At 42.1% G+C, this 27,500-nt stretch overlaps 1 protein-coding gene across 3 annotated transcripts in view; it reads right to left on the bottom strand.

The window, feature by feature from the left end:
* Positions 1-27,500, bottom strand: part of LOC147017499 (A disintegrin and metalloproteinase with thrombospondin motifs 18-like) — a 181,984-nt gene that overhangs the window by 63,239 nt on the left and 91,245 nt on the right. For 2 of the 3 annotated variants that reach the window (XM_085847208.1, XM_085847207.1), the window contains 5 exons: positions 23,043-23,173; positions 20,011-20,134; positions 18,895-19,139; positions 16,739-16,886; positions 10,153-10,279 (listed from right to left, as the gene is read on the bottom strand). In XM_085847208.1, coding sequence (XP_085703334.1) covers positions 10,153-10,279; positions 16,739-16,886; positions 18,895-19,139; positions 20,011-20,134; positions 23,043-23,173 — 775 coding nt within the window. Of the gene's footprint in view, positions 1-6,176; positions 6,538-10,152; positions 10,280-16,738; positions 16,887-18,894; positions 19,140-20,010; positions 20,135-23,042; positions 23,174-27,500 lie in introns of those variants that run through there. The other variant, XM_085847209.1, reaches the window with a different exon arrangement.

The following is a 27,500-nucleotide window of genomic DNA, read 5'->3' as shown; positions in this document are numbered from 1 at the left end:
ACAGCAGAAAGAGAGGCAGAAACACCAACAGCAAAGTTGAGGGACAAAATAGAGGAAGAGTTGGACAAATAAGGGATGTGCGAAGGAATGAGAGGTAGGGATGGACACATGGGGTGGTCAACGTGGATACAGAAGCAAACTCTCAGGAAGGCAAAACTGGAAATTTGGAAAGAGGTGGGCCTGTGGGTGGGCGGTGGGGGTGAAGGGGGGGTAACAAGGGTAGAAAAGATCATGGCTTTGGATGAGGGATGATCTGAGATGGTGGGTAGCACATGTCTTGAAGACATGGAGGGAAGAATGAAATTGAAGAGAATGTGGAAGATGCAGAAACAAGAAAAAGAGCAATCAGAGATTGCAGACCCTCAACAGGACATTTTTGTATGATGTGTTGTGTGGTGTTTGTGTAATTTTGTGTAGTATATTTTGTGTGGAATTTGTGTACTGGTGTGTTACATAATTAATGAGACATAACTATAACTGCCACTTTATAACTGCTGGCAGTGATGACCGGGTACCAACATGTCTAGCTCTGATGCAACCCCACTTTGATCGCACACCTGACCTTGACCCATGACGGTTTTTTAAATTATTCAATTGAATTCTGAATGGGATTAAAATAAATTCAATTCAAATCAAATGGAAGACCAAATAGGTAAAGTTCTGCATTGGAGAAATCAGAAGGAACCCGAACAAGCAAAAAGCAAAGATGAAGTCATCAGGAGGAACCTGGATAGCATTCACATTTCAGCTGCTACTCCTCTACCCTAAAACCCACCCAGACACAGCCAAGTGAACTTTATTCAAAAAAAAAAATCAAAAACAAAAAAAACCACAACAAAAAAAATCAACCAAATCTGGCTGCACGACCATGTGTCCGATCAAGTTGAATTTTAAAACATGTATTCCCCATGACTACTCGATCACAATTTTGAAGTTTGACGTCGATGGATAAAGCGTTTTCAGAGAAAACAATTTAATATTTTCCTTAAATCCAATGTGGCTGCCAAACCGTGTGACATCAATTATTCCTGAACAACCTTGTACACGCATGCCTTGGGGAACATTTAGTACAATTTCCCCTCGATCTTTCCAGCCGTTCTGGAGAAGATTTTTTTTATATGTTTTAGGGTAAATCCAATATCGCTGTCAAACCAAGTGACCTATGACATCATATGTGTGAACTTGTTGTTCCTCATGGATAGGTGGTCACATGTGTAAAGTTTCACCTCCATCTATTCAGCCATTTCAGAGATTTTTGAAGGTTTAAAAAAAATAAACAATATGGCTGCAAAATCACATGACCAATGACATCAATCAAAAATTTGTGGACCATTTTATCGCGAGATGACCCTCAAAAAATTTCATACTGATCGGACGTAGCGTTCTATATATGCAATTATAACATCATAATGAAGGCACCTATGATGTCACAAAAAATCACCCTCATTCTGCATGAGGAGTACTTGCTATGTCCCAAGTTTAAACTTTTTCCTTGGTGCGGTTTCCGAGATACAGATGTCCAAAGTTTTTCCATTTTTCCAACATGGCTGCCACACCACGTGACATATGATGTCATAACTATCATTACAACATTCTACATGAGTAGTCGCACCAACGATGAAAATTTCTTCAAAATCCAACAAGTGGTTGTGGAGAAAAATACGAAAGTTCTGTGCGGCCAAACAGACAGACAGACAGACAGACGGACCCAACTGCAATACACTCTACTTCCACAAGGGTAAAAATAGAAACTAATGAGTAGAGGTGAGTAATGGTCGTAGATTTCGGTAGTTTCACTTGAAGATTTTTGAAGGTTTTTTTCCTTTGGAAGCCAGACTAAATCTGTGACTTGCTTCAGGTACCATGTAAACCTGTATTCACCTGTTTCATGGTCGGTTTGTCGGCAACTAAACCGTCTCCCCCACCAGGTTTCCCTGTGAAGAAGGTGTATGGATATGGACACCCAACAGGATTAAAAACAAAACCTGACAAACAGCGGAGGAGCTCCTTGTGAGCAAACAGCCATCCATTATCTAGTGCCCAACTGTGTCTGTGGATGTCCTCCTACAGTTGGGAAATATCGCAGACAGAGCAGGGGGGATGAGATAGGAGAGGAGATGGTGGAAGACAGAAATACCACAGACTTGCCTGCGGTGAGAGAATGAGAAGCCCAAAGACTCAGCCTCACCGTGGGAGATACCAATGATCCTAAATGCCTTGGTTTCCACAGCTTGAAGCCGAGAAAGGTGAGAATCAGGAGCACCAGCCCAGAGGGGAGAGCAGTCCTCCATCAGGCAGTGGATGAGACCTTTGTAAGTGGTCAGGAGTTCAGGTGGGTCAACGAAGGACTTTGCACGATGGAGGACTCCCAGTCGACGACTGGCTTTGGAGGCCAGGTTGGAAATGTGGCTTTCCCAGGAAAGATCATGGCTGACAGTGAGACCTAGAAGCTTGAATGAAGTGACTTCTTCCAGAGGATTGTTGAGAAAGCAGATGAGGGGGGGGGGTTCCAAACAGTCCTTTCGGAGAGACAAAGTGAGAGTGTGAGATTTGTCAGGATTGAAAGACATGTTCCACGTGTTGGACCAGTTTGTGATTTTTATTCATATCCACAGAGAGCGAAGAAGCTGCTGCTTACTGGTCTGAGGGATGACAGATGGTATGGCAGAGGATGGAGTCATCAGCAAAGAGATAATGAGGATTTTCTGGAGAGTTGGACAGATCATTGATGAAAACCAGAAAAGGAACATGGCTCAGAACGCTGCCTTGAGGAACTCCAGCCTGGACAGGAAGAGGGGACGAGAGAACTCCATTTTGGGCCACACATTGGCTGTGGCAGGAGAGGAAGTCTGCGAGCCATGAGTGGAGATGGCCTTGGATACCATAGGAAGAGAGTTTGGTGAGCAGTGCAGGGTGCCAGACTTGCGTAAAAAGCACGTGATATGTCTTGTGCTTTAGGAAATCCTGAAGAGTTGTGGAGTACCTTCAAGACCACCATTCTTGATGATGTCAGTGGATGTCTTGGAAATTACCGTCGGGCGAAGAACAATTTGGTCTCTCAAGGGATGCTGGATACTATTGATTAGAGTCGCAGGACCAGACTTAATGGCAGAGCAGAGCTGTTCAGGGATTTGAGGTGAAAAACAGTACGTGCGCTGAGGAAGGACAAGAAGGCCCATATGCTCGGAATCTGCGAGGGGAAGGGGGGCAGAGCATCATCTGTGGTCAAGCGATTCTTGTCCTGCTTAAAGGGGAATTCATGCATTGTGTTCCTCCAAGCCCGTCCCTCGGTGTACTGCATTTACAGCAAAGGATGGTGGGCTGTTGACAGAGGAGTCTGAAATGAAGGCCTGTTGGGCCAGTTACTTTGCATGGTTGTACCAGGCTAACCCACCAGGTGTTGAGTTGGCTGTTTGGGGCGTTACTATCCCAAATGCTGACCCTACAGTCAACTGTTGTCCACCTTCGTGTGTGGAAACACAGGCTGCGGTGAACCGGTTGAAATGGGGGAAAGCTCCTTGGATCTGTGGCATCCATGCTAAACTTCTCAAGGCTGGTGGAAATGCTGTACTCATGTCATTGCATACAGTTGTGTGCTCTACCTGGAGCGCAGGCAAAATCCCAACTGACTGGACGAGGGGCCTTGTTGTCCCTCTCTGGAAAGGGAAGGGTTATTGCCAGGACTGCAACCACTGAGGGGTGATGCTGCTCTCAGTGCCAGGCAAGGTCTTTGCTCGGATAATTCTTGATAGGGTTCGCCACCATCTGATTGAGCACCAGCACCCAGAGCAGTCAGGCTTTACACCAAAGAGGTCAACAATTGACTGTATCCGTGTTCTTTGGGTCCTCACCGAACGCAGACAAGAGTTTCAGCAGGGGCTGTTTGCAGCCAGTGTTGATCTCTGCAATATGTTTGATTCAGTGAATCGGGATGCCCTCTGTATGATTCTTGGTCTTTGTGTGATGCGATCAAAACTGATCAATATGATGTCTGAACGATACACTGGTACTGAGAATGCTGTGAGATGTGTTGATACCATCTCTGACTTATTTCCAGTTGTTACTGGAGTTCATCAAGTGTGTGTACTGCCCCCCACACTTTTTATCACTTGTATGGACTGGATTCTGAGGAGGATATCAGAGAAATCAAGGTGCGGTGCATCATTCGGGAATGTCAAGATCTCTGACCATGATTTCGCAGATGATGCAGTCATCTTTGCGGAGACTCTAGATATCCTTTGGGGGGACCCTTGAGGTGCTGAATGAGGAGTCAGAGGCACTGGGATTACAGGTTTCCTGGGTCAAAACTAAGATCCAGGCTTTCAGTGACATCTTGGATACTACTATCATGTCTGTACCTGTTTATGGTGAGGATGTTGAGGTCATGCAGAGATTCACTTACCTTGGCAGTGATATTTATGTCTCTGCTGGCTGTGAGCCAGAGGTCAATAAACGTCTGGGTCGGGCCTGGGGAGTCGTGGATTCACTGGATAATGGGGTGTGGCACTGCCGGTACCTGTGTGGGAGGACAAAAGTCCAAGTCATCAGGTCCTTGGTGCTTCCAGTCTTGCTCTACGGATGTGAGATTTGGAATCTGACCAGGGATCTGATATGGAGTCTGAATTCCTTTGGTACCAGCTCTCTTCAGAGAATCCTTGGCTATCACTGAACGGACTTTATGTCCAACAAGTGGTTGCTGAGATAGACTCAAATGAGATTTGTCACCTGCATAGTCCAAGAGCATCAGCTGCTACTGAATGGACATGTGGCTCATTTTCCTGATTCTGATTCTGCTCACCAGATTCTCTCAGCGAGGGAGCCTTGTGAGTGGAGGAGGCCAATGGGCTGACCATATTCCTCGTAGTTGAGCAGGTTGATCAGAATCTCAAAGAGATGGGGATGGGCTAGGCCTCTGCCTGGGGGATGGCCAGATGGAGGCCCCTGGAGTACCATCAGAAAGTGGATGCAGCGACGCAGTGCTCTGGCACATGCTCCCATACCTGACCTGACCTGACTTAAAGGGGGTTGCTGGCAGACTACGTGTGCCCTGCAGAAATGTGGGGTAGACAGAACATGGAAAGAGACGAGGGACGGTACAAGACCAGAAATGAGGCAGTAGAAGACAGAGAGACCACCGACCTGTCTGCGATGGAAAAGTGATGGGATGTTCGACTTAGCTTCATTGCAACAGATGTCAATGATCTTGAAGGACTTGGTGTGCATGGCGTCAAGCTGAGCTATATATGAGGCAGAGGCATCACCCCAGAGTGGGAGATCAGTCCTCCATTAAGGCCTTGTAGGTGGATAAGAGCTCAGGTGTGCCAAGGAAGGACTTTGCTTGATGGAGGATGCTCAGTCAACAACTGCTTTTGAGGCTAGAGAGACTGCTCTGATCTCATGTCTGACATTGAGGGCCTCCATCTATCGTTGGGAGAATAGAAGCACCATGTCCAAGGTAAAGTGACTTGGTCTGAATCTGGATTGAATTATCTGAGATGAAGCCGTTGGAGTAAAGGCGGAATACAAGTCAACTGCAATGATGAATTCCATGACCTTTCTGATGATTGGAAGAAAGATAAGAGGTGTGTTGTTGAAGGTTTCTGTTTTGCACCTTGTTACTTCTGCCACCGAAGGTGGATGGAGGTTTTGCATTCACCTGTTTGTCTGTTCGTTTGTCTGTGAGCAGCATATATCAACAGGTTATGGACAGATTAGTTTGAAACTTGGTGGACTGGTTGGGTGTGTGACAAGGACCAATTGGTTAGAATTTTGTGAAGATCTTGATGCAGTTCCAGATAGTACAATTTTTAATTTTTTAAGTGATTTTTCACCATTGAGAGATAAGGCCAAAGATGATATATAGCAGGATATTTCAAATCCTTATGAATGGGTTCTCACAAAACGTTTGTGGATGTTGACAAGATTAGAGAAGTTGATTCGATTTTTACTTTGGTTCTGGATAGAGAATCGGCCAATCAGTGGGATCAAAAATGTTCAGCCTGGTGGAGGTATGCACTCGACCGAGTGCCTTTTTAGTTTATAGAATGTGGTGATGTTGGCTGAGTTTCAAACAAAAGGAAAATGACCCATAGCAAATGATAGATTGAAAATGGCATCACGAGAATATGCAAGAGCATCAAAAAAGGTTTTTTATGACACATGAGCTGATGCTGTCTGGTCAAGTTGCAGTATCAGGGCCGGGGATGCCAGAAACGTCTCCACCTTCTCAGCGCGACAGGGAAGGATGGGTACAAAGAGCGAGGGGTTGGGGACACAATATTTTGAAGCAAACACAGAATTGAGGCATTCAGCCTCATGGCTGGAGAAGGCTGCTGTGCCATTTGAAGAGAGGGAAGGGATGGAAGGGGAGCATACTTCACAGAAAGACTTAACAAGGTGTCACCAGGTTTTAGAGGAGGGAGACAATTTTGAAAGTTCAATCTTGACGTGGACATATGTTGTTTTCTGGGTCTCCTGAGAGTGGACACACGCTTATGTGGAAGGTATGGAATGATCTTCTGATATTTTTGGAGAAATCTGCACATACGTAGAAAGAGATCATTAGAAATGGGTTGGAAAATAATTATTGTGAAAATGAAGAGGAATAGATTGTGTTAATAAGAACACATAGATTGCTCATCGTGGAGAAAGAAAGAAAGTGAATTCCTTTGTTTTTAAAGCTTTTTTAAAGGAAGAAGATGTTGAGAAAACATTTTTTGGAGATGTTGAAAAAAGGAAGAGATAAAGAATGAAGTACAGGAAATACAGGCAGAAGTTATTACAAGCAAGTTTTGTTCATGTTTTGGAGTGAAAAGAAAGTTTTTTTTTGTTTGTTTTATATTTTTTTAAGTGAGAACAGGGAATAGGATAAAGTTGAGTCAGCTGAAAGGACAATACTTTGGATAAAAGAAATGGAATGAGGAATGCGGCATCAAAGCAGAGACAGAGCTTACACACCGGCTATCCGTGGAGTTGGCCCGAGGAGCAGAACAAACACAATTTCGACAATTCCGGTACATCACAACAAGGTACAACATGGGAAATTGGATGAAAACACAAACAGCAACACAAGGACCAAAATATAACAGAAATACACAACGGATCAGGTCGGGAAATACTTAGCTTTGATGAAGTGGAAGAAGCAGCTGCCAATTGAATCGACACTTGCAGCAAACCCAAAACCAAAATGATGATGATTTCCAAATGGTGATGCCGAACAGGAAGATGGTGATGATTTTGTAAATGACACAATAATTTGCAAACGTGTTGGTATCATGACAGGCGAGTCAATTCTTTCTTCGGCCAGTCCCTCAGGATCAAAATGACATGTGACATGAGAATGTGATTTTTCATTTCACTGCTCGCCATTTTCAAACCTGTGTGTATTTCTGAAGAAGAAACCAAGAAACCAAGAAGAACCTTCAAAAAGCAGGGCTCTCTTTGTGTTTGAGTGCCGACTACACTCGATAAGAAAAAGATCATTTCAACCTGAAATACTTTAACTTTGACTATCTATTCGTCAAGTTTAAATTTGAAAATTTACCCCTTTGGAGTTTGTGAGGTTCAAAAGTGAAACACAAAAGTGGTTTTACAACCTTGATAGTATCTTCTTCATCTTGGTTTACATGATGAGAAGATAGATTATAATCCTCAAACAGGAGGAGCAGGGGTGTGTGTTGGAGTTCGAACAAAGCCATACATCAAAGCTATCATTAGAGGAGACAACCAAGATGGTTTCCTCGTCTTACACACAATATACTTGCAGGGAGAAAACTTCTGAAATGACTTTTTGACTCCAAGGGAATGTCTTTATTCTGCATTTTTTCGAGTATGCACCGATGTTACGTTTTCTCAGCTAGAGCTGCCATTGTGGTTTTGCCTGATAATTAATCGGTGGCCTCCACTGATAGAAAAGAGTGATGACTTTCGCAGATTGTAAAGACTGGCGATTTTTTTTTTAACGTATCATGAGAGGTGAACCTGGTGCAGCTACGAGTTATATGTGACTGGTGTGCACAAAATTTACTCTCTCACTTATTGAACGAACCAAAGCAAGAAATAGTGGGCTGTGCTAGCTGGACAAATTTTTGGCAATTTTTGCCACATGTCTTTGTCAGCATGCATGTGAAGAAATAAGCTGGAGGCATCTGGTGAACAATGAATAGAACTAGAGAGGTAAAACGTTAGTGAGAAGATACAGAAACAGGCACGTATATATATATATATATATATATATATATATATATATATATATATATATATATATATATATATATATATATATATATATATATATATATATATATATATATATATGCGCAAATACAGTGATATTAGTGGAAAATATATACAAAAAAATGCTCGAAATGTAAAACCAGCGGACACTTTCCAAGGTCTGAGCCAAATGGTTTGTTTATCCAAGTCGCAGTAGTCCACGGAGCCAAAAAACGCAGTTAGCCCCCCCATCCTGGCGTTAGCTGCAGCACATGGTCACTGTTTATCCCCATTGTGCCATATCAGTGCAATGAAGCCATATCATGGCATAAGTGTACACGATAGAAATTGCAACATCGGACAGGAGCAGGGTGGGTTCAGGATGATGATGTGTGTGGAAGATGCTTCCATCTTTTCCACAAAATGCAGAAAAACTATCATGGTGTCAGATTGCACAGGCTGCCAGAGAAGTGCCTCTAGGCTCTGGCGAGACAGCGAGGAGGTAAGCCTAAGTCTCTCTTTCGGCCTTTTTCCTGCTGAGCTGGACAAAGCAAAGAGGGAGGGTGGTGAAGGAATGAGAGAAGATGAATGTTGAAAGTAAAGTAGTTTCGGGGTGAAATTATGATGGGGAACGGGTGGGTTTTTTGTAAGCACTGGAATACACCTGGGTGTTGTGGCCTCGCATAACCCTCCTAACTAATTTCATCATTGTAATGTAAACCGTTTTCATCCTCTATATCCACACACAGACACACATACACACACACAATCTGTGTAAACAAAGCACCCTTTCGAAAATTTGGATCTGTCCTTGCGTTTCAACAGCACAGGAATGATGATGACCGAACTGAAGTAATGTTACTGATCATGGAGTTACCCGCACCCATTGCTTCGCTCAACTACTTGATGTTTTTTACAGTGTCTTTTTGATGGCATTTCAATTGGCATGATCAATCTGTTTAGTATTACTATATGATCACGTGGGTTATGAGGCTGTGGTTCTGCGTTTAAATCACATATACTGTATTCATTTATCCCCTTTCTACCAATGCCCTTTCAACTCTTGTAAAGTACACTGATGTTTACTATTATTTTTGTTCAGCATGTGATTTAGATAGAAGCTCCTCCAAGAGCATTCGATCAGTTTAAAAAAAAAAAAATCACAGCAACAGTTCTAACAATAACATTTACTTTATGAAATCCAAGTGACTGTACAAACAGCCAAACAAATGTTTTTTGTGCCACCGGTCTACCAAACATGACAATTTTGGCAAAACTCCACTTAAGAGTCATTTATTATCTCCCATCACAAGAAAAATACGCTTTTCGTCAAAAAAAAAGTCTGAAAGTGTTTTTCGTTTCGCAATTTCTCAGCGCAGATAATTATTTTTGGACATCGGACACAAATTACGTGGAACATGTGAGCAACAAAATTTAATGTATATGCCACAAACAAAGCGTTGATGTATATTGGTCATGCTATGGAATCTGTACTATAAGAGAGACGTTTGTTTGTCTGTCTGTCTGACTCTCTGTCTGCGTGTCGCCATTTTTCTCAGAGATGGCCAAACGGATCTTCGTCAAGCTTTCTGAGGTTCATCAGTGAGGACGCTCCGGCTTCATATACATACGTAGTGTTTTCGGTTCAAAAGAAAATTAAAAATTTTGAAAAAAAAGTTGGATTTTTGGGGACTTAAAAAAATAAATCTCTTTATAGTGCCTAAGCCTTCGTCGCTATGTGAAAGGTAATGTTAAATGATCCCTGACCCCATTCCTTAGTGGGTGTAAGGAAGTGTTTTAGGCCCCACAAAAAAATGGGGGAAAAAAACAAAATTCGATTTTTTTCAAAATGCCAACAGGATTATAACAGCACCAGGCAACGCCACGTACCCCTGTTAGTACTACATGAGTAAACAAAAGCACATGGTGATGGCTTACTTTGGTGGGCATGGCTGCTTGTTGCAAGGCTGCCTCTTGCTTTGGGGTTTCGAGTTGTTGTCGCAGTGGGAGGCTTCAGCAGTGACTTCTCCGTTGAGTTGGCAGATGGGTTTTGCAGACAGCCAACCTTAGCAAACAAATACACAGAAATACCACGTCATGACATATTAACCCCATTCATATGTCCACACTCTGCCGCACAGGTCTTGGCATCGGGCCTCCATGCTGAGGGTTGAGCTTTTTCTGTGGTTTTTTTTTCTTTTTTCTAAGTCATATTTGAGGCCAAGCATCATCCTTCGCTAAAACTGCTGCACTAGCAAGTTGGCAGTGATCACAGGGGACTGGAGAGAGAGATTTAGTCAGTATGGGATAAAGGCAAACCTTAAACAAAAGCAGGCTTCTGTCATTTTTAATGAATGACCAATTGCTTTCAGCCATGCCAGAAGTGTATGTGACACTCAAAGTGAGAAATTTGTGTGTAAGTTGCATTTCGATCGGATATACACGATTACAAAGCAAAAATCGACAAATTTTGTGTGCGTTTGTGTGTTTTGTTGGTTGTTATCTCCATATGTGGGTTTCATAAGGTCGAACAGTCCTCACAGGTCTCGAAGTATCCACCTCCATTTCAGTTACAGGTCACGATTCATGGACAAATTTGTGAAGTTTTCTTGTTCTCAAAGTTTTTTCCCAAGGGATCTTTTGAGGATCATCACCGAAAGCCCTGGACAGCTTCCAACTGCAGTTCGTTTGTGGTAACATTCCCAGGGATGGTTTTTCAGACCTCTGTAAGGTTTTCCTTCATCATTCGCATTTTTACAATAATCACTAGTACTGTTTTGGTGCTGTTCAGCTTCCAGGATCTTTTCACTTCATTTTTGAGATCTTGCTATTTGGTCATTTTATTGACTTCACTTCCGTGTGTGTGTGTGTGTGTGTGTGTGTGTGTGTGTGGTTTCATTTTTAGATTTTGAGCACTCCTGAAAAGTAATTGTATCTTCCATTTGTCTGCATTAATCTTGGATGCAAGAGAAAGGTTGGCATTTGGTTTGTACATCTGCAAAACTGTTGGTCCCAACAACTCTCCATACCATTCCTGCTGCAACCTCCAGCCCCCATCCTATTCTCCCTTTCCTGCTTTGCAGGTTGTAATCAAATGTAAAAGAAATGCAAATGCTTATTTACATTCCTTTAAACTTATACATTGGAAATAGTTACAACAGTGAAGTTATCTGGAAAAACAACTTTGTGCAAAACAACACAAAAGGTTGATGAAATGCTGCCATGTAAGGAGAGCTTGCACTTTAATGACTCCTTTTGGGAATTGGTTGGGATTTCAGGATATGAAACACCACCATTATTCTACTTGGTCTTTGATGAGGCAGTATCAAATCTGTCCATAGTCTTGGTTCGATTTCAGAACCAGCAATAAATGGGTACTTCACAGGCAATGCATTGCATCAATGAGAATACCGTACTGCAGAGGGACATAAAGTTGGGTTTTCCACCTGCAAGCATTCACTAGTGGGTGTTCAACATTGCCTGGTGCCTTTTGAAAAGACTAGGCCTTTTAGTAACAGTGCTCTGGCCAAATTTTAAATTCCTGTCTGACGACAAGAATGGCAGCTGGCCCAGGGTTGTTCTCACTCATGGAAACCACTACAGCAGAAGCGGTGCTCGATAAATAGATAATGTTTATGAAAACTGAGGGCACGGCGATCTAGAACAGTTAGCCCAGCAAGGCTCAGGTCGAGCATTTTAACCACCGAATGGTCTTGATTCGGAACTGTGCAGGCATTGTGTTCTTATGTTAAGTATTTTCCTGTGTAGCTCAGGTAGGGGGTAGGGTGGTGAGGTGAGGGGCACCACGTGACTTAATTCAGCAAACGGTAAGAGATCCACTGCAGTTTTCATCAACAGTGTTTTTGAGTGGATAATCAAGGATGTTTGGAACCTGCTCTGACACTGACAATTCACTCTTAATAAAATCAAAACAAGAAAGAACGAATGTCATTATCATGGTGATAGTAGCTCAGAGACATGGTTTTATATGTCTGTGTCATTTCATTGTTTGATGAGTGAGAACCCTGAAGAAAGATGGCACTCATCTTTCAACTTATGATGCACTCTCCACAACTCAGGGTCGATGCAGATGGTATTTGAAGGTTCCTACGAACCACCAACCCCCCACTGCACCTCCCTTAGTGGACAAACATTTCTCTTTTTCAAAGCAAACGATTTTCTGTGCTGATGGCTGAATCATCCCAAATTTCCATGTTCGACAGAAGGTGATTTTGGCAAGAATGTGGAATTTGTTCAGGGTACCAGCTATAACTCCCCAACTCTTCACGAAAGACACCGTGGGATATTTCAATATTATTCACCAACTAATCTAAGCAGATGGGACCCCCCAGCTTAACATCCATCCAAGGGACGGCACACTTTGCGATGCAACACCCTGCCGACGAAGCACCAATCGTACAATTTCAAGTCGGGCCGGGCATCAAACCAAGCCGAGGCAGCTCAAAGGTAAGTGCACTACCTCTGTACCATCCTGTCAGATGATGTGTGTGTGTGTGTGTGTGTATGTGTTATTTCTATGATAAACATTTATATTTACAACATAATTATCACAGACAAATTAACAATGTTTGGCAACTTGGAGGAGGAGAGGAGGAGATTACTCCTTGGGAAATGCCCCGCTGAGTGCGGTGAGAAAAGTGGGGCCATTATTGTGACGTCACTGGTACCCAGAGTATCTGAGGAAGTGACGATACTTCCCTCAAGCTCAGTGGCTGTGTTTGTCTCATCAAATAGTGTTGTGTTGTGTCGCGTACGTTCATGTGTATGGCAGCTCCACTACGAGCCTTAGATCATATTAAAAAAAAATGGGCACACAACTACTTACCACCCTTGCACCCCCTCCACCCATCTACACACACACACACACAACACCTACTCTTTTCGAAAGGCCCCAAGAGATCTTCAACAAGCAAAACATGCAGATAAGGACGTTTCAGTATTAAGATCCCTGCGAAGGGACGACATCGTGTGTGAATCGGGTGGCACCATCAAAGGTGGCAGCATCAAGAATTTGGATTCTCAGCTTTTGAAAACAATGATAGTCTCAGGAGAATTGCCACAATACGATCAGAATGTTGGCTTAAAAAAAGACCAGCTGGCTTATTAATGACCTGCAGAGAAAAACAAGATGCTTGCTCCACCTGGCCAGTGCACACTTCCTTGTTGAATCTTGAATTGCCTTCGAGGCAACTTCGGATGGACAATAACATTGCCCCGAACCACGTTACCAAAACAAAACTACCTCCTCTGTCGATTCAAATCCTTGCAACAATGTGTGCCAAATAAAATGTGCCACACAAAACTTTTACTTAAAAAAAAATGCTCAAAACATGCAGATTCTTCAAATGTTTCGCTGAGTAAGGAGCACAACGTTTCTCAGATAAATGTTGAGACAGCTGTGCGAAAGCACTTTTGGAAAGAAGGTGAACTGACATTTTGGGTGGGAGCCCCACTTCAAAGCAAGAGAGAGCGAGAGGAAGATAGAGCTCTCCTCTCCCTTGCTTTGAAGAGGGGCTCATGCCCGAAATGCCGCCTTACCTTCTTTCCAACAGCAGTTAGCATACCTCTCTCAACATTCCGTTGAGAAAATTCGATGTCCAATTTTTTCCTGACAAATTTCTCTTGAGCAATTTGCTGCGGGTCACAAAATTCACGACGTGTAACGCGAGTCCCAAAGTCATCTAGTTTCTAATGTTGGAGGTACAATTGTGATAAAGTGGTGCACAATTCAGAAGTGTGTGGAAGCATCGGCATCAATACACTTGAACGGACAAATGCATTTGCTGTGAATGTGTTGAAAGGTTTCCAAGGCAGTGTGCATGACACCAACCCTCTTTCCTAATAACACTTTCATGCCATGTACAAAAACGTTTGTTTGTTTCATTTGCCCGGTGGAGGAAGCACAACGCCTACAACGCAGCGGCTCTGTTTGTGAGCAACCCATTACTGTTTTCCTTTGGGTGTCCCTGATTTCCTGCATCCCAGTTTAGTCCAACGTCAGAAGCAAGCTTGAAGCAATATGGAACAATTGACTGATGCCATCAGGTTCTCACATCAAGAAATCTTCTTCTTCAATGTGAGTTCTCTTCCAAGGAAATTCAATGCGGGAGGAGGTTCCATTTGGCCTATCACACCCCAGCGCAATGGTTAGCAACCGTTGGTTAAAGTTTGCCTGTGCACTATCCTTTTCAAATGCTGAGCATCAAAGCAAGGAAGCCAGGCACATACCATTTTAAAACTATTTGGTATGATTCCACCTGAGTTCTAACCACCGACCTCCCAGACTCAAAGCGGTCACTGTAACCATGACGCAAGGAATATATGGGACCATTGATGTGCTTCAGTGTATTCCTTGCCGCGCTTCAGCAGCACTGACATTCTGGAAAGGGTCCTGACAATAGATGTGCTTTTATGAGCCACACGTGTATTCCGAATTGAAAGAGCGATTGTTTGAGAAAATGACAAATATTCTTGGAAAATACATTACATTCAATTTAGTGTGTGGCCATAATGTATCTTGGCTGTGCAACAGAAGAAGACCTTCCATCATCCTTTGTCTGCACCTATAAGGCACAGTTTGGAGGGACGTCAGGTCAACCTCTTTATTCACTTACAATCATCATGTGGATGCAGCAGTACCTTCAGCAAGTGTAAGTTTGCCTTGGAACCACCCTGTCTATAAACCCTGTGTAGAGGTGAAAAGGGTCATGAATGATTCCAGGTAAATGAAATCTAAGTAACAAGGGCAAAATAGAGGAAACACAGTTCTGATGGGTCCAGTGGTGATATCCTGTGCCTTGGGTTTCTCCTATGTATGCTTTCTGAACACAAAGTGTCAGGAAGATCTTTCACAAATATAGACGACTAAAGTGGGATCTATTTGTACACATGGTCTCGGCTCGTGAAAGAGCTGGAGCAGAATTGAATGGAACAAAGTTGAAAAGGGGAAACACCATCAGCAGAGTGGAGGTGATATTGAGAGTGAGATCAAGGGGAGGGCCAGAAGGACACATGGGGGGAACAAGCTGCACACAAGCTGAATGAAACACAGCAGGAAGAGGAAGGGGGAAGTGGGGATGAAACAGAAAAGGAAGAAACCAACCCACAACTAACAAACGAAAAGAGGTCAGGGAGAGGAAAGGGGTCACACTAACCTACAGGGTGGCCTGAAAGTTACTTTACCACTCCCCAGTAAAGCATTTGTTCCTGAACTCTTTTGATTATACAGGTTTTATTGTGCAGTTCTTACAATTGGGAGGGCCTTGATTTTTCCATTGATTCAAGAAGGGCAAGCTGTGAGGGAAGGGTGCCAGCCCAATTAAAGGGAATAGCAGTCCTCCATCAAGCTGCGAACGAAGGCCTTGTAGGTTGTCAAAACTCCAGATTAGCCAAGGAAAGACCCTGCTCGATGGAGGATGCTAAGTCGGCAGCTGGCTTTGGAAGGCCATCTTGAAAATATGGTCTGCCCAAGAAAGATCATGGTTGATGGTGGAGGCCCAAAATTTTGGGTGACTTAACCTCTTAAAGTGGTTTGTTTTGGAAGTAGATGGAAGGGTTTGCCAGAAGGTCCTCTCAAAAGAGACAGGGTGAGTGTATGGAATTTGTCGGGGTTGAAAGACATATTCCAAGTGTTGGACCCAACTCCTGATTCCATCAAGGTCTGCAAAGGAGAAATAGACTGCTGCTTGCCTGTCTGAAGGATGAGAAATGATACGACAGAGGGTGGAATCATCAATAAAGAGATAAACAGGATTTTCCATTTTCCAAGCAGGAAGCAGAAAGATCATTGATGAAGATGAGGAGCAAGACTGGGCCCAAGACACTGCTTTGGGACACTCCAGCTATGATCTTTCTGGGAAACAACACAAACATTTTACAATACCCGCTGGAGCCGCAACATCATCGAGCAGGCCCATGGTACAACAAAAACGCACAAACACCGTCAAGGGATGACTGAGAAACAGCACAAAGCACTTCGGCTGGAACCAAGTGTGAGATTTTTATTTTATTTTGTAACGCCCTGTTTGGAAAGGTTGAATCAAGCCAGAGTAGATATAAGAAGTCCGGTGCGTCTGGACACTGGAAAACTAAACAGGCCAGTGTGGATTGATGAATGTGGCTGGGAAATCATGAAGTAATTCTCTATATGAATGCAAGAAAGACATTTAAAAAAAAAAGCCATTGTTTTTATGACTTACCATTCACCTATTAAATAACAGTCATGGCTGCTATTGTCATGGCATCAGTGGGGAAACAAAAACACCGTGACTATTCCATTTCATATCGTTCAATTCTGATGCCAAAGTGGAAATCCACAAACACTTGGCATGTCGAAAAAGGAAAATTTAGTGGAATTAAAAAAAAAAACAATTCACAAGTAGTTAAAGCCAGCAATAGAGCCACGTTCATTCATGAGAACAGATGGGTGTGAAGGTAGGTTTTAAAAAAACGTGTCCTCATGACTTTCCAAAACTCAGGTGCACGTCCGAAGAGGTGGCCTTACCTTTAGCGCAGGTCTTTGAGCACGCAGAACGCACCATCACCCATTTGTACGTGTTCTTCTTGAGCTTGTTTGCCGTCTTTGCATCGGTGATTGGCTTTGGCATCGTGTACTCCCAAGTAATTCCAGGGTTGGCTCCAAACACCAAAAGCTGTATTAAGAATTACACACACCAGAAAGAATTGGTGTCTCATTGTGCTGCGAAATCACGGTGCATCATCGCACAACTCTGTCACAAGTTTGTTTTTCGATTTTGAAACCTTTTCAATCTCCATCTCTCCAGCCCACCACACCCCATTGATGATGAGACGGTTACCAATGCTATATATATATATGTATATGTATATAGTGTTTCAAAAAATGTGGACTATTTGAGCAGCCTGATATTCTGTCGTTTCTATTGCTATACCCTTCTCTCTTGTAGGTTATGGTGGTGGAATGCCATTTCTAAGAAGTAGTCAACAGTCAAAATCGTGATTTTGTGGTTTGAGACAAAATCCTTCGTGCAGCTACGCCAACGATACTGTCAGATTACATTGTTCACACCAGTAATGGACCTTCCAATGGGAGCATTCAGTGGTTGTGGAGCACTCTCAAGCACATGGAAGCATGAAAAATCAAAATAAAGGCAACAGTAGCTGCCCGCCAAATGTTACCAAGGAAACATTGATCTTGTGAGAGATTCTGATGTCAAAAGTCCGAAGAAAGCCCACCATCGGCACTCCCAAGAACTGACAATCTCGGCCTCACCTGTGTGGTGCATTTTCACTTCTGAACTCAAGCTCTACCCCCACATCATATCTGTAAGGCACAGACTAACTCAGAATGAGGAGAGCCGAGTAACAATTTTTGAATGGTTCAGTGACCGAATGGAAAGGTACCCAAATTGGATCAACTCCTTGTGCTTTAGTGATGAAGCACACTTCCATTTGAATGGGGCTATCAACAATCACAGCAACATCTTCTGGGGTGCTGAGCCTACTGAGGAGGTGTGTGAGATGTCTCTCAAAGGCCCCAAGTCCACTTGCTTCTGTGGATTGAATGCCTGATGGAGTATGCTGGGACCGTATTGGTTTGAGGATGCAAATGGTAAGACGGTGACAGTAAACGGTGAGTCATACCATGAGGTCTTAACATCGATTCCACGCTGATCTCACTCAATTACTGTCTCCAAACCAACTCAGACTTGCTTGGTTCATGCAGGATGGTGACCCACCACACACTGTAGGTGAAACCATCGACTTGCTCCACCAGAGATTTGGAAATCGTGTCAACAGTCTGGGCACAGCGTATGATTGGGCACCCCACAGCCTGGATTTGAATCCATTAAAAAAATATATTTTGGGGTGTGGCCAAAGGTCAAGCTTATGCCAACAAACCTCGAACCTTGGCTGCCCTGAAGCTTGAGGTGGAGGACTACCATCAGGCTACCACTCCAGCCACTTGCATACGAGTTGTGGATAATTTTGGAGTCAGGATCAAAGCCTGCTTGAACAAAGGTGAAGCACACATTGAAAGTGACAATTACAAGCAGTACAATGAGTGATTTGAAAATGGCATGGTGTACGCTTTCCATCAATGTATCACCGAACTTGCTTCCTTTTGTAATTTTTCTCCAATAAAACGCTCAAATGGTCCACTTTTTTGAAACACCCTGTATATATATATATATATATATATATATATATATATATATATATATATATATATATACATATATATCCATACATACATGATACATATCCCTTCCGGACAGCAGGAGTATATAAGATAGATTTTTTTGAGCTTTTTGTGATTTGTACAGATGACTGGAATGGTTTGCTAATGTAATGTAGCACAGCTTGTTATTGTTCAGGAAAGTGTAAAACTGGAAATACTTCACAGCACACGTTGTATGTAATGTAAGGTCTTTTCTAATCATCTTTAAAGAAGGTCTGAGTCAGCAAAGCTGAAGACAAAACACACAGCTTCACCGAGTGTCATTATTTTACCAAAAAAAAAAAAGGCATAAAAACAGAACCCAGACATATGTGATGTTAAACACAAGAAAGCTTGGTTGGAGGGGGAGTCAACAGAACCTCTGACCTTTCGACTTCAAACCTCTCTTCCTACTAATCTCCTTTGCTCTTTATTTATTTTTGAGTCAGTACATAACTTGCCTCAATCACAAGAGTCTCCTTGGTAGGTCCGATTGCTGTGAGGATCTCAGGGTTGTTGAAAGGACGTTTGTAATCGAACATGGTCCCTGCAAATTGGTAGTGGCCGGGCCAGCTAACACGGTGTTCCCCTGTGAGGTGGTAGTGATAATCTGAAGACCGTGTCGCCAGGTAGCACCCTGAAATGTTCCTTTCAGCCACGGTGATGCTGCGTGCTCCCGCTGGTATGGTTGCCACGACGTGGTATTCTGGGGTGAGTAATGTATAGTTTTCTGATAGAAAGAATCACTTTACCTTTATAGCATGTATCCTGGCAACAATAGTAACAATAACATTAACAGTGATTATTAGTAATTAATTGATTACAGGGACCTGCTGTAATAATTTGGCCATCCGCATGTGGATCTCACTCAAATGTACATACGTCATGACATTGTGATGCAATAATAAGACGTCTATGTGTGCAGATAACCCTTGTGCACTATCCCGAAGCTCAAAACATGCCTATCTCATGATATTTTCATTGACACAAAACTGTATAGTCATCCAAAGTGTGGTCAAAGTCAATATCTGATAGCAAGGTATCAAGGTATTTGGATCCATGGTGGAATATCTTCATCAATTTCTCCAAGAAGAATGCAATTCTTGTGGAAAAGCTACCTGGAAGGCTGTTAGAAACTTCGAATACAAATCAACACTGTCCAAGCAAAGTAACGAGTTCAATGATGTAATCACATCTCATGTACCATACGGCTCACACTACTTCAGTACAACATGATATGTTTTCCTTGCCAAGCGAATCCATAACCTCAAAAATTAATCCATACTAGCATACTCATTTGAAAGCTATGGAATGATACATAAAAACCTTATCCAAGATGACAACAAGAGAATAGGATGGAAGGAAGGATCGCCATCGAGGATTATCCTGATGGGACATCATGTAATACTCAGATGGATATTGTAATGATGGTTATGTTTGATCTTTCCAATAAAAATTATTACTAAGCCCAACCAATCATTCAAAACAGCTATTGGATGTCTCCCTCCTCCCCTCCATCATTTTCTCTGATGATTACCTCTTGCATGACGATGATGTATCGGTGTGTTGATACATACCATTGGCACGGTGCTGTGCTATGTACTCCCCGTGGAAGAACTGGCATGTCGAGTCGTCTCCTTTGCAAACTCCACAAGCATCATGGGTCGCGTTTGATCCCAGTACGTGATCACACCCAACCGGCTGCGAACGCATAAGGTTTATCCTGAGCTCCAAACATCGAACACTTTGATCTACAATGATGCGAAACTTTCCATGCGGCAATGTTTTACAAGCACCAACTTTGACTGACATTGGGGCTAAACTCAAATTTCCAAAGGTGAGCACTATTTATTCGAAACTCAATGTTCTATCTATATCTCATCAGTCTCTTTATATGTATGAACAAGATAGTTCGTAGAACACGATACCCTGTGCAGTGTTCAATTATATACTTCAATTTAAATAAAATAATAATTTTAAACATTGTTACAAAAAATTCCAGAAGTTTCTCGCTATTGAAGCAGTCTTATATACCACCCTATTTAACATGCCCAAATACTTCAAAACTGGAGGTTCTTGGAACTGATAAGGTGATTTGTGTTCCACAGTGTTCAAGTATTTAATAAAATTTAAATAAAATAAAGATTGTAAAAGTCTTGTAAAAAAACATAATTCAGAAATTATTCAACAGAGTAGACAGTGATAGAACCAGGGGCCATCACTTGAGAGTAAAGAAGAGGAGAGTTAAGACGGTAGTAAGGCAGGGGAGTTTTACTCAGAGAGTAGTTAATGCATGGAATGGCCTCCCTGGAAAGGGAGTGGCAGCAGAAAAAGGAGATAAGTTTAAATTAGAATTAGATAGGTACCTGGAAGTTATGGAGATTGAGGGGTCTGGGGATGTTGATAAGACTTTTAGGTAGTTTGAGTATTGATGGGTGATTGTGTACGGAGTGCTGTTGGTGGGGGTCTTGTCAATGGGGGTTGTGTGGTTGATGTTGTGTGTTTTTAACCAATCCTATGCCCCCTCCCCGAGGGGAATAAAAGAAAAAAAAACATTTAAAAAAATTAAAAATAAAGGATTACAAAAAAAACTATTAAAAACCTACAAAAAAACTAATAATTTTTATTTCATTAATTAAAAACTTTTTTTGCATTTTCTTCCTTGGATATTGTGGAGATGGGTTGGTGTGGTGTTTGCACAGGCATGATGGGCTGAATGGCCTCCACCTGTGTTGGATTTCCTTGATATTCCTTGTTAATTTTCCACCATTGACAATCCATTGCATCACCCTATCTAACACGTGACATTGGCGATTCGTTCTTGTTGTTTGTGTCCTTTATGAAGTCCTTAAAAACAACAGTAAGTTTCCTGTTTGTATTGATTTTCAATTCTGGTTGACTGCCAGACAGGCAGACAGAGTAAAAAAAATTATCTCACTCCTCTCTGAACATTTGCTGCAGGTTCGTTTTCCGATTGATGTTCCAATTTATGTTCAAAATATACCATTCAATTGAACTAAGTTGTTTCTCAATTTTTTAACTGATAAGACAGACAGACAAAGAAACGGACAGACATGAACCAATTGCTGAACTCTGGATTTCGCTTTGCGTGCGTGGGGTAAAAAGCGACATTCAGCACTGAAAGATATTCAATGATGTCTTGCTTTCAGGTGTCCTTGATTTGCTAGGAAAATCACGTGGTGGAAAATGTTTGGATTGTTATGCAAAATGTTCACCTCACATGCACAAACATTTAATTGTTTAATGGGAATAAGACCCACTCTTGCAAGTTATTTTAAGTTGCCTTTGATTAATAACAGATTATTTTTATTTGTGAAAAGAGAACAGAGCAAATAAAGCATGGAGGTTCACTTTCTTAAAAAAAAAAAAAACAAAGTTTAAGACCCAGCCCAGTGCAGGTAATGAACTGATGCAGACACGCATATTTATGCTGCTGTACAGCATATTGTGATCCCTTCTTACAGCCAGAAGAACAAGATTTTCTCTCAAAGGACAGCCATTCTTATAGAGCCATCTGAACATTACTAATGCCCAGTGTAAATTAAGGAAAAGAAAATGGATGAAAATTTAACATAGGGAGTACTGTATTAAGGAGGAGGGCACATTCTCCCCTGAGCTGTCTCGCTTGGGTTTGAATCTCGACACAGTTATAAATTGTCATCCCGGCGTTTCACAGGAATGACGAGGCATCAGCGTGTGTGCACCATCCCAAGGATCCAGGACAATAAACTTGACGACGCGTCTGCTAACATTAGTTGGCGGATGTAAAATATGTCATAGTGTCTTTCGTGAGGAGTCAGCAAGCTATCGCCAGCACCCTGGCCAAATTCCAAAATTCTTGCTCAAACCAACAACACAGCTACACCCACAGCAAATGATGCTCCCCGCAGCCACATACTGCATACTGAAGAAGAATTATAAGTAGAGGAGGGAACAGAAAAGGGAACAAGGTTTGGAGAAGCCAAGAGTGAGGGTGAGAAGTTAAATTATGGAACTTTCAGAGAGGAAGTCAAAATCCCAACATTTTTTCCATAAGAAATAAGCAGATGGCTCACACAAATACGCACAACCTCATATGACTAAGTGAATAGTTGATGATATGGAAGTTGCCAACGGAGGAGGAACTTTTTCATTCTCCAAAAGGGCCCAGATTATACAGTGCAACTGATATACTGGGTGGTAGAAAATGTGAAACTATCCAAGTGAACCAATGACGTCATCATTTGGACTGTCCTTGGTTCTGTCAGTATGTTACATTGCGATTGGTTAACATTGAACCGGTTAAATGAAAACCCATCCGAGATGGCTTGGGCTGCATACGATACAGGAGGGTTTGTAAACTTCACTAGTGTTCCTATTATCAATGATATAATTCTAAAGGAAAATTAAAACAAATCAGTTATTGCACGAAGACCGAGTTGCTTCAACCTGTTCAACCCTTCATTTGTACATGCATGTGTGACGTATAAGGACTAACTCAGTAATCCTACTGGACATATTGTGTATTAGCCTCAGTCAGCATCATATCAACAGGCAGAAGCCGTTAGATTGAGGAATCTGATTAATTGCAGATGGAATGAATCACCACCTGACAAACTCCTTCAATGCAGACGTCCAGGCGGTTTTCATAGCAACGCGTCCCATCCTTGGCCTTGCCAGACATAGCGAAGAAGAAATTAAAATCTTCGGCCATGCAGTACAACCGGCAAATGTCCTTGTCTGTGGTTTAAAGGTAACACATATGTTGTTATATCAAGACAATGGTTTAACTTCATGTGTTGAATAGTTATTGTGTCCTGCTCATACACCATCCTTCCCCAAAAAAAACACTCATGTGCTGTTCTCCATCACATCATAGTCTCTTTCTCTGCCTCATCTCTTTCCCATCTGAAATAAGATATAAAGGGGGAAAAAAAGTTTTTTTGTTTTTTTTTAAACCATTCTCCAGAGGCATCGCTATTCAAGTTAGATGTGCATATTCACATGGTCAGGGCACGGACAGGAGGGACCCAGAGGAAAGAGCCAATGACGTAAGGTTGGGTGGCTTAGCTGCACCACGAATGCATGCAATGGGGATGTGGGAGGAGGGGGGGTGGTGGTTCAAGCCAAGTGTGAGAACTGAAATAAAATGCCAATTCCCACAATCAAACTCCCTGCAGGCTTGATTGAGGCACACAAATGAAATGCATCAATAAATCTTTCTGTCTTGGACTTAAGCTTTGTAATCAAACTCTAACTCTTGCGTTGCTCATAATTTTTGAATAAACACATAAAAGATGTTTGTAAAGTAAACTTAGTTTTGGCTTTAATTTTAAAATATTATCAAGCTTAGTGCCATGTTGCTAAGTGGTGTTTTACATCAAGCTTATAGTTTCAGACCAACATCAAGATATGAAAACGAAAACTTGGAAAGATCAGTCTTGGAAAATGAAACCATATTATCAGCATTAGTAACCTTGGTAAGTTTGCCAACGAGCACCTGTAGTTGATCTTGGAAACAGAGAGGAAGCCATTCTTTCTTTCCATCACAACATAGATCAGAGCTTTGATGCAGTTATTTTTTTTCTCGATTTTCAGTTCGTCTTTAGATCTCCGAGAGAACCAGTGGAATGCTGGCCAAAGCCATTGTCGCTCTTTCCTGTGCAGGTGTTGTGGCCTTGACAATGGCCAATGTAATTACACTGGGACTTTGTGGCTGGGGCATTCACATTAATAACTACCATCCTAAACGAACTTTTTTTTATATATCATCGTTGGTTGTTTAAATCTAACGGTCACTGATTGGAATTGCCGTTCAATGCAATTTGTTACGGTTATGTTGATAATTCAAAAACCTTTTGCAGACACATTGCAAACCTATTGCAGACACAATCCAAAAGATATTGCAGAAAACCTATTGCAGACACGCTCATTGATTCCTGAAGAAATTCAACATCGAGTTTCACATCTTGCAGTGTGATGTGATCATCGGCTATCTACAATCTAACCATCAAAGGCCTCACAGAGAGGAGGACTGGCACAGGTAAGTATTTCGACCATGAGACCCAGGTAAGAACTTTACTCAAACCGAAACACATTGAGCGATTTTGTCTTATCATCACTGGATAAGAAACCTGATATGAAAACTTTGAGCTAGAAATGAAGTCTTGTTTATAAGAGTGGAAATGGGTGACATTTCCACGTCCGAGAAGGACGAAACACCTATGAAAAGGAGCATCATGGGTGCTTCACGTTATCTTTCATGATGACATGACAATTTTGGTGACCTGGGCTCAGGTAAATATGTATGTGGGGGTGATGGAACCTTTGGGATGATTTTCATCGAATAATTCAACTGCTACACACTTGTCGATAAAATAAAAATACAAATGTAAAAGAGTAAACGTTTCAAGTAGGAATGTTGACATTGACTGTAAATGTGCCTGACGAATAGTAACAAGCAGCCGGAAATCTTCATGGGGGCAATGCGATGAACCACCACACACAAGGGCCACTGTGAAATGGTCACACATATTTGAAACGACATAAGATCAATTGGTGTAAAACATAAAGTTTTTGTCAGAGAGTTTCATTTCCCATCAACTTATCCAATCTTATGTGACTCCAGGGTGGTGCGGAGCCGGCGGACACATTTGGATATGCGATAATTGAAACACACGAGGTTTATGTTCAAAACTTGCAATTTTGTTATTTACAAGACGACCCATGAACCTGTTGGGTTCCCGTTGTGACAGCGGTTGATAAAAAAAACAATCATTTCAAAAAAAAAAGAAAAGAAAAACAAGATAGCTCCAGCGAACTATACCGCTGAGGTTGTTTGCATTGATCAAATTCTCCCGAAGAGTACTTCACTGAATCGGGAATTGATTTTTTAACAATTTTTTCGTTTCCCGATTTTAACGAAGCAAGATACTGCACACCGCAGGAGAATGGTGAGCAAGTTGGCCCGAAAATGTTTGCGCTGTTGCATACCGTTTTGGCTGTATTTCAGGAACATATATATACATATATATATATATATATATATATATATATACACAAAATGAGTTTTTGTAATATATACATTGATAGATAGATGGTAGAAACATCAGGAAGGTGGCCTCCACCAGTTGCAGTGGATTGTCTTCGAAAAATAATCCCACAACCCCAAAAGTTTCAACCCCACCCCTTGGACAGGACAGCAGTCTAAAATGTGTCAGACGGCTCTGCACCACCATGTATCATAAATAGAGCTTGTGTAGCTGTCACTATGTCATCTTTATTCACTTGTTGATTGGTCATAGCACTGACCAATTGTATGTGACTGTTTTTCCCAGCATTGTTCTTCGTGTCTATTGTGATCGCGTCTATCCACGCATCAGCAAGCTATCATCTTGATCGTACGGTGTCTTTATCAATCGCTTTCCTCACCTTGTGACTCATCATATTATTCTTGATTCTTCCATTTTCAACAGCGGTGATTATTACAAAATTGGTTATTCCAATATTGACCGCGATGCTAACCTTTTTCATCAGCAAGCAACGGCCTTTCTAAATTTCCTTCATAAATGACAAAAATTATCATGTGTATTTCCAAGAATGTGCTGCTGCACATTGCCCACTGAAGGTGGGCTGAGAAGGGTACTCCCACATGGCGGGCAGGAGTGCCAGCTCATTAATAGTAATGGAGATATTAATGCAATGGCATTTGTGATAGTATGTGGATAATTAAGATACTTGTAATTGGATTTGAGTCTTCAAAGTATTATAACTTGAGATCTTCTTCTTCTTCTTTCACATCCAGCACATGGGTGTGGGTAGCAACAATTGCAGGAGACACAGTTGTGCTGCGGATGCAGTGCCCCTTCTAGGTGAGAGCAGAAATTTGGACAATGGTGTGTCCTGTGATTACATTGACGATGTACATGTTCATGATCTTGAACACGAAAGGGTGCTCATAAAGGGGGTGGAGAACGGAGTGAAAGAGAGAATATGGCGATGATTGAGTAAAGCCTGGCCTGCTTGTTTTATTCCTGTCGTCCGAATCTGATTTCTTACAAACACAACATTCATGGTGCCGGCAATAGCTCACCTACTCTTTGTGAAGGACACCGTGGAATCTTTAATCCATCCATCCATTGGGACCATACTCTGTGCAGAGCGTTGGTGCTGCCTAAGCAGTCTCCTGGGCTATTGAGCACAATCCTGGATGGGTCGCCACTCCGTGCAGGACACTAGCCAGCTGCTACTCATTTTGCTGACCTCAGAAGGATGACAGGCTTAATTAACCCCACCTGGTATTAATTCAACAGCCAAGCAGGATTTGAACTCAGGACCCTAGGATCCCAAGCCCACCACTCCATTAAGCCAACACCAGGCCTATAATCTTTAATATCCACCAACTCATAGTGGCAGACAGGATGGGACGCCCGTTTAACGTCCATCCGAGAGACGGCACACACATTGATGAATGAATCTCTTACCTGTGAAACACCGGGATGATAATTTATAGCTGGGTCGGGATTCAAAGCCAGGCTAGACAGCTTCGAGGCGAGTGTGCATCCTTCTAGGCTATCCTGCTGAGTTAATGGAGCCAAAACCATGCAACTGTATTTATAAAAAGGTTTGATAATAAAATATATAAATTGTTGAGAAGTATGCACAGAAAGTGCTGCGCAGATCGGTGTGGGTTCATTCTTAAGCAGGTCTGCAGCGAAGTGTGACTTCTTGGCAGTGTCCGCTTTGGCAGTGTATGCAGAACACTTATAGATCTCGAAACCAGTAAACATCAAGAGGACACCATGTCGCTTATGCTCTTAAAAATGTGGTCAACTCAAATTCAATTTGATTCCAACTCTGGGTGAAAGGAGGCCTTTTGATTCACACACCCATGCCTATTGCTGTCTCCCTCGCTTCCCTTCAACAAATTCATAAAGTAATAGAAACTGCACTAGTATGTGTGACATAATTACTCAATTTAAAAGTCCTGATCACTTCCAGCCTGATGTAATCTGTCACTGTGGCGGTAAGGAATTCCTTATTTGTTGCCATCAAAATGAAGGCCATC

Source organism: Eptatretus burgeri, chromosome 11, assembly GCF_056783735.1.
Source record: "Eptatretus burgeri isolate ZD-2024b chromosome 11, Ebu_testis_v1, whole genome shotgun sequence".
Taxonomy (NCBI): Eukaryota; Metazoa; Chordata; class Myxini; order Myxiniformes; family Myxinidae; genus Eptatretus; species Eptatretus burgeri.
The sequence above is the reverse complement of the archived record's forward strand: the minus strand, read 5'-3'. Positions and strand labels throughout refer to the sequence as shown.